The following is a 16,142-nucleotide window of genomic DNA, read 5'->3' as shown; positions in this document are numbered from 1 at the left end:
ATACATCATTGTGCAAATGGTCAAGCTTATATATCTAGTGTATATGTCTGCCTAGATTGTGCATCCCCATCACATCCTTGAATGATACAGAATCTTACTGTATCGTTGTGGCACCGAGAGTTCTTTCTGTACACTCGCGTACACTTCCCCCCTAGACACAAGGCTGATCTCTCTGTGCCTTGAAGCCTTGTGCAGTTCTGCTAGTCCTAAACCCGGTCTACGGAGCTTTGTTCATCGGTACTCAAGCTCCCAAGGCTGCCTCCTGCTGAGGTTGTTACTTGAAGGCTCCTACAACAGCCACACCAAAACCACGTCTTCCCAATTTGTGCCAACAACAATGGCTTATTCAACATCATTCCTGTACGGAGCACCATACAATGCATACTCACAGGAGGATGCTTTCCAGGACTACACGTCGCAAAGACTCGACGAGGCACAGTTTGATGTGGCTATGAACAACATCGATCCCAGTTTGCATGGCGTGTCTCCCACTGTCCCTTTCGCATCTTCATGGAGTCCTATTATGATGCAACGGTTCCAAAAGGAATCTCAAAAGCTTGCCCTCTTCAATCCGATTCCCTCGATGCAAGCAATGGCTCATCAAAACATTGTGCGCCCCGTCCCGCCAGTCCCGCCTCCATCTCAGGGGCGTCACGGATCTCCGGTCTCGTCGCATGAGCCCTCGTCCTCGTGCAGTAGTGCCCAGAGTCCTCCGGGCAGCGAATTCTATACTGATAATGGTCCTTCTACTCCACCTGACATGGCAGTTCTTTCACCCTTCCAAACATCCCGGGTGGATCAATGGGATTCGTCCTCCCAGTACTTTCAACTTGCAGGAATGCGGGCATTCCCAAACGAGACCTGCGTGAGCATGGCGCAGATCAATCCTGCACAGGATCTTTACCACGAATTTGAACCCCAGAGTCCCATGAACCTGTCGCTCAACCGTAGCTCAACGTACGGGAGCCAGTCATCCAGTGCCTTCGAAGCGGATACCGTCAATGCGCCAACACCAATGGATTTTTCTATCAAGCGAGTGTCCAGTCCCGAGGACATGCACCCGGTGGTCAAGGACGAGATCCACATTGTTCTTCCAGTACCTTCGAACAAAGCGTCTAGAAGCGAATATCCGCCCATTGGCTCTGATGATGACGAAGACCCGGAGGAGGACCAGAATGCAATTATCCCAAAGGTCGAAGACGACGATGACGATGATTATGAACCAGCAAATAAGCGACACAGACGTACAAACTCTAATAACACCCGCCGTGGTCCAAAGACGAAGCGCGCTGCCGCGCCCAGGTCCATCGAGAAAGCTGCTCCCAAGAGGCAGAAGACCGGCGGTGCCTCCTCACCACCACCCAAGATCCTTCCTCCTTCACCTCCTGGGAGCAAGGGAAGTCTTCACTGCCGGGAGTGCTCTCTGACCTTCAAAGACCAGACGGGCTTTGATGGTCACGTCAAGAAGCAGCACACCCGCCCATTTGTCTGTGTTTTCAACTTCGCGGGCTGTGATTCTACGTTCGCCAGTAAGAATGAGTGGAAGCGCCACGTCAGCTCTCAGCACTTGCTTCTTCACTACTGGCTCTGTGACCAGGAATCATGTGCTCACACGAAGAATGGACCGCCGTCGCCATCTGTAGTCCCTCAGACGACAAGCAACAAGCGATCCCGCGGTCGTGCCCAGGAGGAGAGCATCAATGTAGCACCCCAGCTGCCCAATGGCGCCATCTTCAATCGCAAGGATCTGTACACTCAGCACTTGCGCCGAATGCACACCCCGCTGCACATCAAGAAGGCGGTCAAGGCCGGGAAGAAGTCTTCAGGCTCTGGAGCTCACCCGGACTGGGACGAACACATCCGCGTGCTGCAGCAGAGCGCCGTCCAGGAGCGCTGCCAGCTGCCCACGCATATGGCATGTCCTGCACCTGGTTGCAAGCAGGCCTTTAACGGCGCGGACGCCTGGGACCAGCGCATGGAGCATGTTGCTCGTCATTTGGAGAAGGCAGCTAACGGCCAAGAGCAATCCGTCGTGTTTGGCGGCCCGACAGATGCTACCCTGATGCAATGGTGCACGAACCCGTCCGTTGGTGTTGTCAAGAGAGCCGCCAACGGTAAGTGGGAGCTGAACAACCCGCTCAAGCCGGAAGGCGGCAAGGATCAGCGACAGACTGCTTCGACCAACTCTGATCCTCTGATAAAGAATGAGATCGTTGTTGAGAGTGGTGGCGAGGAGGATGCCGAGGGAGAGGATGAATGATTACGAGGAGAACGCTTCACACACTTGAAGCAATATGCTGGAATGCTTTGGAGTTTGGTCTAATCGTCGCTCGCTTGACGAGAAATATGGATACCCCCTTTTTAGTTTGGCTTTACACCCTTTTTTGAACAGAGTGAGCCAGTGGTCTACACAATTGCCCCTGAATTATCATTGAACACATCAGGACGCTGGGTCGAGGAATGTTGATCAAGGCTACTATTGCTAAATACGTTTTATGTTCCCTTGCTTCCCTTTCTGTTATCTTATGGCGAATTTTAGAACACGGTTTCAGTATTGGTAGTCAGGAGATGATATCAGGAAACTGGAAAAAATGAAGGGGAAAGTTGTCGGACTCGATTCATGGTATAGACAGGCTGGACGAAAGGCTCACACGGCAGATGTTGATGACTATTAACGACCTTTTGTTTTCTACCATTGTATCCTAGCTATTTCATAAAATAATTTTCAACTGTTTCATGAGATACTGCAATTCAACACTTGAACACGCCTGAGGTATAGACTATCCGACACCTCTCTTTGACAACATAGAAGAATCACTGCTTTCTCTCTTCAGTCTGGTAACTGCTTCCAAATTTTCTCATAGATCGTCACTGCTATCTCGGACAAGTATTGATGTCCGACCTCCGTGACTGAGAACTGCTATCCATCGTCATCATAGTTATGATGTAGCTTGCAGCTTCAGCTCACTGCCATCATGCTGCACTGCGCCACAGCCTTCCCAGTCTTCGCATGCACGTCGTGCGACTTCGCACCACTCCACGGCCGCCTCCAAACTTCTCGAAGAGCAAGGCCCCCCTCCCCAAAACAATTACCACACATATGGCCAGCTCTGGGGGAGCCAAACACAAGCTGCTTTCTGCAGCAGGTTGAGCATCGGCCCAATCATAACGGATGCTGCATCTGCAACCAATCAAGCTCAGCAAGCGAGAATGACTCCGCCTCAAGAAATCAATCGACAACCCAGCCCGCTGGCTGCGTGTCACAACAACACGCGCCAGGAAAGGGAATCTTTTGAGAGGCAATCGGTCCCGAGATACCTACGCGGCTCAGACAAGACCGGAAGAGAGCTGTTCGGATGAGTGGCATGCATGCTGTGATACGCAAATAGGGGCGGCAGAGCCAGAGAAAGCATGCAGCAGCCGCAGCAGTCAGAACACTGCCAGGACGCTGAGCAGCTACCTGCTGAGCTTCCGGTCCTGTGTCTGGGGCAAGTTCCTCTTGCAGATCAACTCCTTTCCCCCATCCCCCACAGCATGGAGCAGCAGTGTGATTCCGAGGGCGCGGATACCCAAGGTAAACTGCCTCCACCATCTCCTTCTGCCGCCACAACGCACTCAGCCGCCGCCGGACTTGTAGGCGAGCAGGCTGCAACGGGTAGCGACGTCAGTCTCCTACCGGAAGTATCGACAGGGCAACAGCCAGAGCAGCAGCACGAGGAAGCAATCGCGACCTCCCGTGTTAAGGGTGGACTCAGCGGCCCAAGCCTCGATGTACCGATTTATGATGGGCCGCTGGAAGATCGAGCATTGAGTAGCGGTCGGCTGATGGGCGAGACTGTTATCGTCGTGCGAGCGCTCGATAATGGGGATGCTATCATAGGAAGGCCTTGGCTCCCACCAACCACACTACAGGCTATCCGGTCGACAGTGCCCGGGGCACGCTACGTGACCCCAGCAGAGAATGACAGAATGCCTTCTGGCATGGATATCCTTTTCCAGAGTTTCCCACGGAGAGAGCCTAAGCCTGAGGTTGTATCAGTCAATGCTCTGACTGAGGCGACTGATGATGAAGACCAAAAGAAAAACACCGACAGGACGGAGAGTAAGAGCGAGGGCAAGCAGAAAGCCAAAGAGACGGACGAGGCTGCTCCGCCCATAGACCAAGCCTCCTCTTCAACATCGACTTCGCCGGCGGAGAAACCACCGCCTGAGTTACGTGTCGCGTGGGAAAAGCACCCGGAGCGACCGCTCCAGAAACTCCCGATCAGGTTCCATGATGCCGTTGGCAGGAATTTCATATGGCCATGGAACAAGGCAAAGAAATGGAAGGTGAAGCAGCCCCTATTTAGGCCCCCGAGCAAGGCGTCGCACCACAGCCCCTTCAAATTTCACCGCCAGAGGCTGACATTCGTCAAAAGACCGCGAAGAGCTTGATCGAATCAGCGTTCATGCATGTTGATATTCTAGGGCCCCATGTCCTCGAGGGGCACTACGACCTCGTCATTCGTGGGGCCTTCGTCGATAATGACAGCGCAAGAGTCTCTCATAGACTAAGCAGTTTTCCTCTGCAGCCACCACAACAGCCTCCGCCGCCGCCTCCACCACCAGCTACCATTCCGGAAAAAGTTGAGCTCACCACTTCGATCACCACCGTGGCTGTGATAGCCCCAGAAGGCTACCATGCTGACAAGGATGATCCAACGCCTCCTACTACGGATGACCATCCTTCATCTTCCGCTAAGCAAGTGCTAGATGTTATGCCGTCAGGACCGCCACCGATGAAGGAGGCTAACACTGATCCGGTGGTACCTGACCTGCCTATAGATTCCCCGCCTATCCTTGGTAAGGTATCCGGCACAGGCGGTCGCGGGGCGCTCCTCTTACCTGAGCTTTGGGAGGATTTCATAGAACCGGGAATGGTCATTTCCATGCATATGTGGCCTAGTAAGCCCCCAAGACCCGCTTCCGTGTGGTTGGCCGATGTTATCGTCACATACAGCTGCAATTTCTCCCTTCTTGAGGGCACAAAACTGACTTATCTCACAGTGGTACCAAGTGAACTCCGGCCGCCACCGCCTTTCCGACCTCCAGTTGGCCCTGTAAATATTGTGGGAATGGGGCGAGGGCATCGGCCTGGCTATCGTCCTGGAGGACCACCTCCGATGATGCCTGGGATGCGACCCATGCCGCCTCCTCTGGTCATCACTCCCTCCAAGCCTCCCAAGGGCAAAACGAGGAAGCGACAGGATGGCCTATGAAGCTAACTGAAGAGGGGGATTCAATAGAGATGGTGATGTGTCTTGGAATAGAGCTGGGTACCGAGGCTAACGATGACATGACCATGATGGAGTTAAGAGACTTGAAAGCAAGGACTATGAGTATGTCTGGATCATTTATAGCGGCTTACTTTATTTTTTTTCGAACAAGTATACATGCCACATTCAAATACATCTTCTGTATCTCTCAGAGAGTGTGATGTCCGTTCCTTTAATAATTTATTGTTGTTGATCATCGAGATTGAATTTATTAGTGGAAAAAGGGGGTATTGGTATAGAGAGAGCTTTAGTAGCCAAGGAGGAAATGGGGGTTAGGGTTAGCATAATCGTCAAGACTTGAGTGGATCCGACTGGACACCTTGTCAACCAACATCCTCCATCCCTTCAATAACGAGAGCTGCCAGCTCTCACCTTTCCCTGAATTATAGATGCCTTAAACACGTTTCTCCTCGTGGCGTTATTTCTTTGCCATTGCTTCTTGTAATGCTTTAGAGTTTTAAGTCATAATGTCAAGCCTCCTCTCCCTGCTTGGCTGGACTTTCCTCCCAAATGTAGGCTTCGCCTCTACTTATCAAGCACCCTCACTCATACTGCCGAACAGGACGTGAAGCTAACGCAAACTCTACACAGCTCGTCACAGGCTGGGCGCAGACGATATACTATGGGATCTCGATCAGAGCGGGCGACCCACGCCCGCAGCCGGGCACCCCGCGATGGGCCGAGCACCGACGACGCATCCACATCTTGGTAGTGTCCCTCTACCTCCTCTACACGATCTATGAGGCGGACTGGGAGCTGCGTCGGGCAGGCGACTTCTACAGTGCATTGGGAGTCAGCCCCTCCGCGTCCGATCGCGACATCAAGACGCGCTTCCGCCGGCTGGCGGCCCTGCATCATCCAGACAAGACGACCATGAACGCCGCGAGTGCCGAGCAGGCAGCCCAGGACAATGCCTTCTTCTTGAAGCTCAAGACCGCCTCCGAGACGCTGCTCGATCCTGCGCGGCGTTTCGCATACGACCGCTTTGGCCCAGAGGTTGTTGGCTGGACGCACTGCACCACGATACGAGACTACGTCGCGAGAGGCGCACGAGTCAACATGCCCTACTACGGGGCCGTTGCGTTGTTGATGTACGGGCTGAGCTTGGTGGGGTACATGAGCTGGGGACAGTACGAGCGGTGGCTGGTGCTGGTAGTTGTGTTCGCCTTCGAACTACACGCCATGACTCGGCCGACTGGCCCGGCCCTCTTCGCGAGCTTTATCAACCCTTTCCTATCGCACTTCACGAGCCATCCGCCATACCTGCCCTTCCAGGCCATATCGATGGCACGCAAGGTCAGCGTTGCTCTGTCCATCGCCTTCTCTCAGATCGGGCCGATGCTGAGTGCCGACACGTCGCGCGGGCAGGTAAGCGTGCAGAGCGGTACGGACAGTGAGGCGCTCGTGAAGCAGGGTCTCGATCGCCTGGAGCTTACGGCACGCGGGCTGGATTCGGATGCCATGAGGTTGCTGGAGCTGGAGATGGCCCCCTTTGCTGGAGACCCGGCGCTCATGAACAGCATGAGGGGCAAGCTCAAGGAGTGGCTCGTGCAGAATACAATACGGAATGACCCGATGGTGCGAGATGCTGTGGGCAGGTCGTTCCAGAAGCGACGAGTTGACGCGCCAGCTGGAGCTCGAGGTAACAGATAGGACCTAATATCTCGCAAACGTATAGATACCCCAAAATAGCAGCAACTTCCAATGTGACAAACGAATAGACATCGCCTGATAATCACAATGTTTAATACGGTCTCACCTTGTAACGAGCACACAAATGCCCAGGAGTGTCCACCGCCGGAATTACCAAGCTCTCCTAGAAGTGAGTTCAATGGTTGAGCCCTTACTATCATGCACTTAGAATTGAGGAAGGCCGAGGATCAGGTCATAGTATCGGTCATTATAAAGTCTTAGAATCATAGCTCTCTACCCAGTCCACGCCAAGGCCATCAGGGGTATCATAAACGCATACAAGTTCTCTCTCCTCTCCCTCTCTCTAGAGCCATGTCTTGCTCGTGCTCAGCCGATTATACTTACTCGGCTTCTTCTCTTCCAAATCCATCGCACTGGCCAAAGAGTGTCTATACTTGCCTCGCCACGGCTTGTCTCTCGCCTCCTCAAAGTAGAAGTGATTGGACCCCGACGCATATGCAACTCGGTATGGCACGACGAGGTCACGTCTCTTCGGCCCACCGCCGCAACTGCCCCTGAGCTGATCGCTTGGCGGCGAGTTGACGGCAAGAGCAAAGAGGTTGGCCGGCTCGGTGAAATCAGTCACCAGGCCGGAGCGGATGATGAAATAGACCAGACAGAAGCAATTCATGGCAAAGACGAGGGACAGTACGATGTAGAAAATTGCCTGCCAGTCGTTGGTGTGCGAAGAGGTGTACTCTTGCGTAACCATGCTCGCATTGAAAGGTTCAAGGATACCGGGTGCTTCCAGCTGTGTCGACGGATAAGACCAGTAGTGTCGCAACGGAGTGTCAATCGATCCAGCAACAAGCATTGAGCTGATGAGCACAGAAAGAGCCTCGGCCATAGATGGTAGAAGGCTAGGAAGCTCCGCTGTCTGTAGGGCAAGCTGGGTGAGGATCCTAGCGTTTGACGCATTGTTGTTACTCACGCCGCCGTTTAAATCTATGGATAGTCTCCATTGATCGGCCATGTTCTTCCAATCGATAGATGTCTGGACTGTAGCATCATCGACAGACCTCATATACATGTCGCGGTCGTACGGATCCTCGCAATGCGCAGACATGTGCGCTCCCGTCGTCCCCGAAATGTTGAAGCGGGTCGAGCATTTCGGGGATGTCCACGAACGCAGCTCGCAGAGAGTGTAGTTTGCGATAAAGCGATTCTTCCCCAGGACGTATATCGCATCACTGTTGTAGACAGAGGTATTGGTAATGATATTAGAATCAATAGGATACTAATAATGTGCGTGAGTGACCGTACCCCCGAAGTACCAGCTTAGTTTACTTACAAGTTGAAATACTGGTGGTCTCCGTCCGTAGGCTTTGCCCCAACGGAAGACATCGTCCACTACAGTCTTGTTCAACCATTCCTCATCGGATGGCGCAGGGACATCACCCTGCCATGCGGCATTTCCGATGAGCTGTCCAGGGATGGTAGTATTTTCGTTCGTAGCATTCGGCCAAGTAGTGTAGATAAGGGGGGCAAGCTCGTCTTCGGCTAGGTTAACACACATTGTGTTCACTGCTGGCGAGACAACGCTGGCTCTGATAGCGTATTCGCCTACACCTCCAAGCTCAGTGGGCTGTATTATTTTGTTGACGTTATTGGTAGCGGCTGTATAAACACCTATCATGCGTCAGTCAAGGGTACGGATTGTGAGCTCGTTAAATGTTACCTGGATGTGGCATAGCTAGCGTGACATTGTTAATGATCCGACCGTACTTCTCGTAGCTCTTGGTGACATTGGAATTTCCGGTCTCGATCCAGGCTGCAGTCATGGTGACATTATCATATAGACTTGCAGTGCCTGGGGGTCTACCGGCCATGTCCTTGATCAAGCTTGTCCCATTAACGTTGATATCGTGCCATGTGGACCTGGTTCAAAATCAGCATCGGCGAAGGCATTTGAAGTTCAAAGCTGCAAAGCTCACATGAAGGCTAAGAGGTTGTGATAAGCTGAAAAGACTATTAGCACAAAGTCTGTCAGAGCCGGTAATCATGTAGACATACAGTTTCCAGAATATTGTACGTCGAGGCAGGCAGCCCCAGCCTCTTGATCGTTTATAGCCACAGTGGTTGAGGTGCTAATAGGAGTAGCACAGCTATCTCGTACGAAGTACGGGTTTGAATATGACGCTCGAACGTAGTTCTGGAGCTGCTTGTGCTCCCAGTCGCCGAATTTGAGCTTGGGGGCAACCATTGCATCAGACGCAGTAGTGTAGAACATGCCGACAACGGTAGCAGTCAGAGTGAGTGCTCCGAGGACAGTCAAAGCAGAATAATGAAGAGTCTCTCCATTGGTGATAAGCGAGCCTGGCTGCATGATCCAATTCCGCATGGTGGCCTCGGACAAGGTCATCCCTTTAGACTTGCGGCTGATTGCCCTTCGGGTGAGAACTTGCCCAATCAATGCAACGAACACTGTCACGAAAGACAATTCAATAGTCTTCGCGAGCAGAGCAGTCAGGAGCGATGCTGTAGATGGTGACAATGTGCCCGTTGAGGAGATTCTGCGGCCCCATCTGGGCTGCACGATTGAAGTAATCAACCAGACACCGCTGAGCACCGTTGAGTACACTGAAAGGGCAAGAATTGTCATCGATATCCAGCTCCATCTATGAAGGTGAACGTCTTGTCTTGAACTGCAAGGCTGGTAGTCTTGATCTGAGGGCAAAAGTCTTAGCACAGTGTCGAAACTTTGTGCAAGGGCTAAGGGGCCACCTACTGTATTGCTTGGATAAATCCTCTTCAATGTCTTCTTCATCACGAGTATGCTGAGAATCAGCGTTTTGGCGCATATTCTCATGGCTGCCGGATGCGTTCAGACGATCCAAGCCGATGCCACCATTTGAATGAGTGTTTCCGCTGTGACTGTCCTCTCGGAGTGGCTCGTACATTCCGGTCTCTCGGCCCCTCTCCCAGGCCTTCGATACCGAGTCCTTCAATTCATCTGGCACCGACCGAGGAGAAGCTGGTCCGCGCGTGACTCCGGAGAATTGAGGATCGTGGATTTGCTCTGGGGAGGCAACTGGGCTGGGAGTCCAAACGCCTGCACCATTTGGCTGAGGGCTTGAGAACAACGATGAGGCTCTTGAGCCGACGGGAACTCGCTGGATGGAGATGCGTTTCTGCGCGGAGTCCCTGATAGTCTCCGTGTTTGGGGAGCGTTTTATGAAAGGGTTGCCTTCCGACATTGCTATGTCCTGGCCAGTACCATCTGGCATCATTGTGAGGTACTTGGTAGACTCGAAGGGCTGGGTTTGAGAAAAGATAGCACTCCGTCTATTCGACAGTCAGCTCAATATTCCATCAGAACCACCTCGTGATGAAGAGCGTCACTGTTTATGTGCAGTGAAACAATGCCCTGTAAGCAACAAATGCATCTGAAGATGTGTGATAACAGAGGGGAGTGGTGTAGTGTGAAGACTGGACTGATGATTTTGAGAGGAGAGAAAGGTGCAAGGGCCACCAAAAGTGTAGCTTCTATAAGGAAGCTGTCACAGCTCTTATGAAGTCTTGGAAGAAGGATAAAGTGCTGAGAAGCTTTGGCAACTTGGAGGTTGGCAGATCGATTGCGAGAATCATGTCGATGTTGTGAGTTAACCATCGAATTTGATAATTGTTCACATACTTTGATCACCACAGGACAGGGTTAAAGGGCCTCACAACCTTAAATGATTCAACATGCAAAGAGACAAACAAGACGATTTGACGAACCTTCAAAATCTAGACGCCTACTGAGCGCCGAGATGCCCGAGCTGGGATCAAGCTGGGATCAAGCTGTGCCACAGCTTCATCAAATGTGTTGCCCCAGCTCTGTAAAAGCCCGCCGGGACGCTGCCGTCACTGGACACCGGTTGAATTAAAGAATTATGAAGCTTGAAAGAGATTATACAACGTGGAGAACCGGCAGGAAAGCTAAGGACGAAGTATTATTACAAATGACCATGTTGATCGCGGTCATCCCAACTCTGGGGGCTGACCAGGGGGGAGGAGCTGCTAGCATTATGAATGAAGACTTCCCATCATCAACCACCCAAGGCCTGACAAGGCTCCGGCTGCGATCTCCGTGCGTTGCGGCACGGGCTGCATTAGATCACATCCGTTGCGCAATGTTCTTGTGCACTATCGCCGGATGTGGGTTGTTTCTCACCAACAGCACAGCACAGCTCCATGCAGTGTGTTGGTGGTTGAATTTCGGACACTTTCCACAAAGAGAACAGCGCCAAGCTGGATGGCACACCGCCCCCAAGACCTGACGCGCGAACGACGAGGAACAGATGCGCAAATAGAGAAAACGACGGAGATGCGAAGTGAGGCTCTAGCGACTTCGCTAGACTGCTAGGGGACGATACCCGATGGCCAGGAATCGCGAGAGCACCAGACGAGGCTAGAGCAGGAATGCAGCACAGCCCTTGAGGAATATTGGGAAGGGGATGAATTGGGCACTATCCCCGCTTCTGAAAAGGGACTGATGGAGGTCAATACTGCATAGCAAATGGTGTGGACTCAGGCCAGACTAGGGAAGGTTTGGGGATAATTTTAGCCCTGGAGATGCATCCCTGGTCTTCTTGCGTCTCACTGCCACTGCCACCGATTGACCCACCATTGCATTCAACTTACATCGCAATTGGCGTGACTGACGCAGAATCATGTGTTCAGGTAATCAATTATGTGAGCAGAAAGTCTTGGTAGAGAATGATCCAAAGCATCTCAACGCAGACTCGCAATCACTAATCACGGAGGTGGTTGGTTTGGTGGAGGAATGCCTTGCCTAGGGCAGGGCTGCAGAGGAACATCCTTTGAGAGTATCCGTAATTTTATTATACCTAGCTTTTTCGCAGCATAACAGCAGAAGACTTGATGCCTTCATTCCGTGATAAGCCGTTTATACTCTGACATGATACAAGCCCGAATGCTTCCAGGTTTTCCATTCGTAAATATGCTATCGTGAGCGTCATTATGCCTCCTTATACCGTGCTCCTGCAACGCCAAGGCAAGGATAGCGCAGGATCGCAGTAAACAGTCAATCCTCTGGCCATCCGCGAACGATGTGAACTATACAAATTGATTCGCCTATTAGGGCTCAGCGACTCGGCGGAGGCTGAGATCTCAAGTATTCGTCGATCTTGGCCTTCAAAGCAGGTATCAAGATGTTCTCCGCATCAGCAAATTCTTTGCGCTCTGCCTCGCTCTCCGTGTACGTGACCGTCTTCTCCGTGAAGCCAAGAACTCGGTCAATAGCTGAGAGAATGAGCACCTCTGATTTCTGAGCTCCAAGCTTCGACTTGATAATCTCAAGCATGCTTGCTTTGAAGCGCATAATCACAAGAACGAGCTGAGGATCGAGGAACTGCCCTGAGGCAGCCCGTGCAAGAACAGCTGGATCTGTAGTCTCCTGAGAAAGTTGTTTCGGGTAGGATGTCTTGTAGGTCTCGAACACCCCCAGAATGACCTTCTCAAATGCATCATGCTCTGGTACGATGCTATCTTGTGCTAGACCAAGACCACGATTGACAACGGACATCGCGATAGCCTCGGCCCGCGGTGTCCGCTTATCAAGTTGCGCAACTACTTGAGTTGAGAACTTCTTGATAAAGCTGACTACTGAAGCATCGACAGCTGGTCTCAGAGGAGCACCTGACCCGTTTGGCGCAGGGGGTTGGCTCGACCTTGTGGGTTGGCTTTGAGGCGGCACAGCACCGGGATGAGTTTGTTGCAACCCATGGTGTATATTTTGCGGCTGTCCTGCTTGTACTGGAACCCCAGAAGCTTGAGCAGCCAAAGGAGGTGCATTGGCTGGAGCATTGGCTGATTGCAACGGCCCTGCTGTCTGCGGAGGCGCCTTTGTTGCATAGGGGGAGTTGTATGAAGTTGGTTGTGCTCCAACCTGGGGCCGAGGAGCTCCAGGAGTGCCATAACCTGGAAGTTGCGCTGGAGTTGGCGCCTGCGCCGGCATAGGATAGCCTGGTCGTCCAGGAATGTGAGCTCCTGGAGCAGGCGCTTGAGCTCCATAAGGAGGACTGCCTTGGTGACCAGCATAAGCTTGGCCATTCGGTGGGAACCGCTGTGGCGGCATTGTGCCAGGAGGATAGCCTTGAGCAGCCATGCCCACGTTCCCCTGGGGCAGAGATTGATGCCCCATCTGATGTTGGTACTGAGGAGGATAGCTGTACATTGATGCCGCAGTCTGATCGGGAGACGCTGCCTTGCGCTTCTTTCCAGCATCCAACTCAATTCCAGGTACACGGCACCATAGGTGTGTCTCTTCATTCTTCTTGAATGCATCGTTCCCAATAAGGTTATGCCGTACGCTGCTCTCCCATCCCTTCGTATCCACAACAAAAAAGTAATAAGGATAACGTTTCTGTATCCTTTTATAAATCTGTTTAAGGGTGAGACCCTCAGGCGGCGCATCTGATAGAACCTCATCGATCAGCACGCCGTAATTCTTATTTGGCTTCTGGAGTTGTTCTTCAGTGAAGTCCTCCATCTTCAACTCCAAAGGAGGCGTCTTCGGCTTTTCCCTCCTCTTCTCCTTGGGTGCCTTTTCTGCATCCGAGCCCTCAGCTCCATCCTCATTCTTTGGTTTCCGCGGCTTGTACTTTCGCTTTTCTGGTTTATCGGGCTGATCTTCCGGCAGCGGATGCTTCCTGGGACGGCCGACCTTCCTCTTAATGGGCGGCTCACCCGGGGGCGGTTGAGGCAGCTTCTTTTTCGCCGCTTCAAGAGCTTGTTTCTTCAGTAATCTTTCCTCTCGCTTCGACATGATACCATTTTTGGGAGGTCTACCTGGACCTCTCTTCTTAGGTGGCATCGGTAATTGTAGCGGGAGAGGTTCGGGTTCAGGTTCAGGTTTTACATCCTGGTCTGACTCGACCGTTTCTAGGACTTCCTCGTCGTCCTCATCTTCATTACCCTCTTCTTCTTCGTCTTCCTCGCCCTCGTCATCGGACCCTTCATTCTCGGCATCCTCCTTCTCGGATTCATCTTCACTGGTATCGCGAAGCTCGCCACCATGAGAGCTCTCAAACTCGAAACTCATCTCCTTACCACCTTCTGAATAACATTTTTTGCTGGTTGATTCCTCCTCATCAAAGTATTGCTCCGCGCCAGTCTTACCCTCGGGGACGCCATTAATGATGAAGGTGAACTCGACATCTTTGATCTGGAGGTGATCACCACTCCTCAACACCACCTTCTCCTCTCTATGGTGAACTTCCTCGTGGAAGAAACCATTCCTGTGCAGCGGGATGGCCTCGAAGACACCCTTTTCCTGATTGAACTGGATCTTCAGGTGCTCACGGGATATGGCCTTGGTGTTGGCAGCTATGTTGGGCCCAGGAGAATGTATCCCTATGAAAGGAACATGATAGGGGGACGGTCTAAGTGAAGCGAGGTCCACTGCAGCAGCACCAGGAGTGTGGGAGACGTATTGCCTGTCGGAGATCAAGTCCTTTTTGTTGCCCTGCGCATTTTGCTCCTCAACATCCGGCAGCGGCTGTTGCTCAGCCTTATTCGAGTTCGAACCTCCTGAGTTCGTTTTCCTTCGCTTAGCCGGGCGCGGGTTGTCCTCGCCGTCTGACTCTGGCCCCAGCATGCCGCCCTCCTCGCTGACATACGACTTGCTGAATTTGCCGCGGTAGTCTTGCGGGGGTGAAGGCGGCGGCAGCCCAAGAGCCGCATTTTCTTCGATGTGGCGCTGATGCTGCTCAGCCCGTTTCTCGTCTACGCGGGCTTGTTCCAAAGCGCGCTGATCGCGTCCAATGATCACGGCATAGGTCGTCATCTGAAAAGTGCTGTCGGCAAACTCGATGCGCGCAAAGGATTCGAGGTTCTGACCGGCAGCGGCGGCAGCTGCGGCGGCAGGATGGAGGCCGTTGCCGACGGCGAGGGGGTCTCCACCGTCGTTCATGTTGTTTGGGAGGGACACTTGTGAGGGTGTAACGGTCGGGAGGGGCGAGGCCTGGTTGGCGGACATTGCCAGGGCCATCATAAGGTTGTAGTTAGCAACGGGATGTTGTCCGAAAATATCCATGGGCGCATTGGGAAAGCCGTTGCTTTGCGACATGGCAGCGCCCAATGCCTGGGCGTCCGTCATCTGTATGTCGTGGCCATTGGCTGGTGTAACGGGATTGACCTGATCCGCAGCAGCAGAACCCTGACTTCGCTGGGGAGGAGGTGTTTCTGGTGGTGGTGGTTGTGTGGTTGCGCTGTTCTCAGCGTCGGCGGTGAAATTATCATGAGCCGACGACGACGCTATTTGGGAGTCGCCATTTGCAGTCTGAGACTGGGTCGGAGCCGGCAAGGGAGGCGATGCAGGCCGCTGATGGGCCGGCTGGCCATCCTCGGACGAAGTCATCGCTGGGGTCGTATGCCGACTGGCAGCTCCTTCGTCGTCGTCGCGTATTCAGCAAGCAGAGGGCAGGCTGCGGCGGCCGGAGGTCGAGTTGAAGCGGAGTCAAATCAGCGATCGATGGTCGCTCTCACAGCATCGGCTCCCAAGGCAAGGCAGAGAGAGGCAAAGGCGTCGCCCAGCCAGTCAAATCACTCGCTGCCACTCACTGACTTCGGGACCCAAAAAAGTCTAAGCTGGCTGCCACCTCACTTTGCCGCGACCCGCTTTTCTGCCGGTGAGAAGGCGCCGCCTCCTATTCGCTGGCGCCGAGGACCACCCCTCTCCCCCAGCGGTCCTAGACTCCACTCCTTTTTTTCCTCAGATTGGTCGTGTCTCCAGCGTACAGCGAGCAGTCAAATTGTCTGAGATGGAAGAGACCGTTACCTGGTGGAAGTGCAGTGCCACAATGCAGACCACGAACGAGACGAGACGCCTTTGTCCTACGCATATCTATTTCAAGCATGATGCGGATCTGAAGTTTTAAGCTTCTTTTCGTGGCTGCATGTCACCAACAATGTCTTTGCTTGATGCAAGTCCCTCATTCATCGCACATCCACGGAAACCGTTGCATCTACAAGCCACCGAATAACACCGGCTCTCCACGGCTAGATCAGAACTCTTGCGGTCTATGTAATTTCTGACCAAGATGGAATTGTCTACGGCAGCTCTCGAGCCGGGTTGAGACCGAAATCAAGTGTCGAGCAATAGACACTTGTCCTCCCATGAGCTCTGGC

The 16,142-nt window shown here is 52.8% G+C and overlaps 4 protein-coding genes across 4 annotated transcripts; 2 read left to right on the top strand and 2 right to left on the bottom strand.

Moving 5' to 3' along the window:
- Positions 1-1,015: 1,015 nt before the first annotated feature.
- Positions 1,016-2,260, top strand: UCRPA7_5164 (putative c2h2 finger domain-containing protein; the record flags this gene model as incomplete). The annotated part of the gene is made up of 1 exon (XM_007917711.1): positions 1,016-2,260. One exon carries the CDS (start codon positions 1,016-1,018, stop codon positions 2,258-2,260), a length of 1,245 nt encoding a protein of 414 aa, XP_007915902.1.
- A 3,114-nt stretch (positions 2,261-5,374) lies between these two features.
- Positions 5,375-6,968, top strand: UCRPA7_5163 (hypothetical protein; the record flags this gene model as incomplete). Its single annotated transcript, XM_007917710.1, has 2 exons — positions 5,375-5,378; positions 5,917-6,968. 2 exons carry the CDS (start codon positions 5,375-5,377, stop codon positions 6,966-6,968), a joined length of 1,056 nt encoding a protein of 351 aa, XP_007915901.1.
- Positions 6,969-7,311: 343 nt separating this feature from the next.
- UCRPA7_5162 (putative mcm2 3 5 family protein) lies at positions 7,312-9,369 on the bottom strand (the record flags this gene model as incomplete). Its single annotated transcript, XM_007917709.1, has 5 exons — positions 7,312-8,244; positions 8,299-8,636; positions 8,686-8,885; positions 8,942-8,966; positions 9,021-9,369. 5 exons carry the CDS (start codon positions 9,367-9,369, stop codon positions 7,312-7,314), a joined length of 1,845 nt encoding a protein of 614 aa, XP_007915900.1.
- Positions 9,370-12,096: 2,727 nt separating this feature from the next.
- Positions 12,097-15,111, bottom strand: UCRPA7_5161 (putative forkhead domain-containing protein; the record flags this gene model as incomplete). The annotated part of the gene is made up of 3 exons (XM_007917708.1): positions 12,097-12,610; positions 12,901-13,131; positions 13,187-15,111. 3 exons carry the CDS (start codon positions 15,109-15,111, stop codon positions 12,097-12,099), a joined length of 2,670 nt encoding a protein of 889 aa, XP_007915899.1.
- Positions 15,112-16,142: the final 1,031 nt, after the last annotated feature.

This window comes from Phaeoacremonium minimum, assembly GCF_000392275.1.
Source record: "Phaeoacremonium minimum UCRPA7 unplaced genomic scaffold PA7_03_scaffold_405, whole genome shotgun sequence".
Classification (NCBI taxonomy): Eukaryota; Fungi; Ascomycota; class Sordariomycetes; order Togniniales; family Togniniaceae; genus Phaeoacremonium; species Phaeoacremonium minimum.
This window is presented reverse-complemented; position numbering and strand designations above follow the sequence as displayed.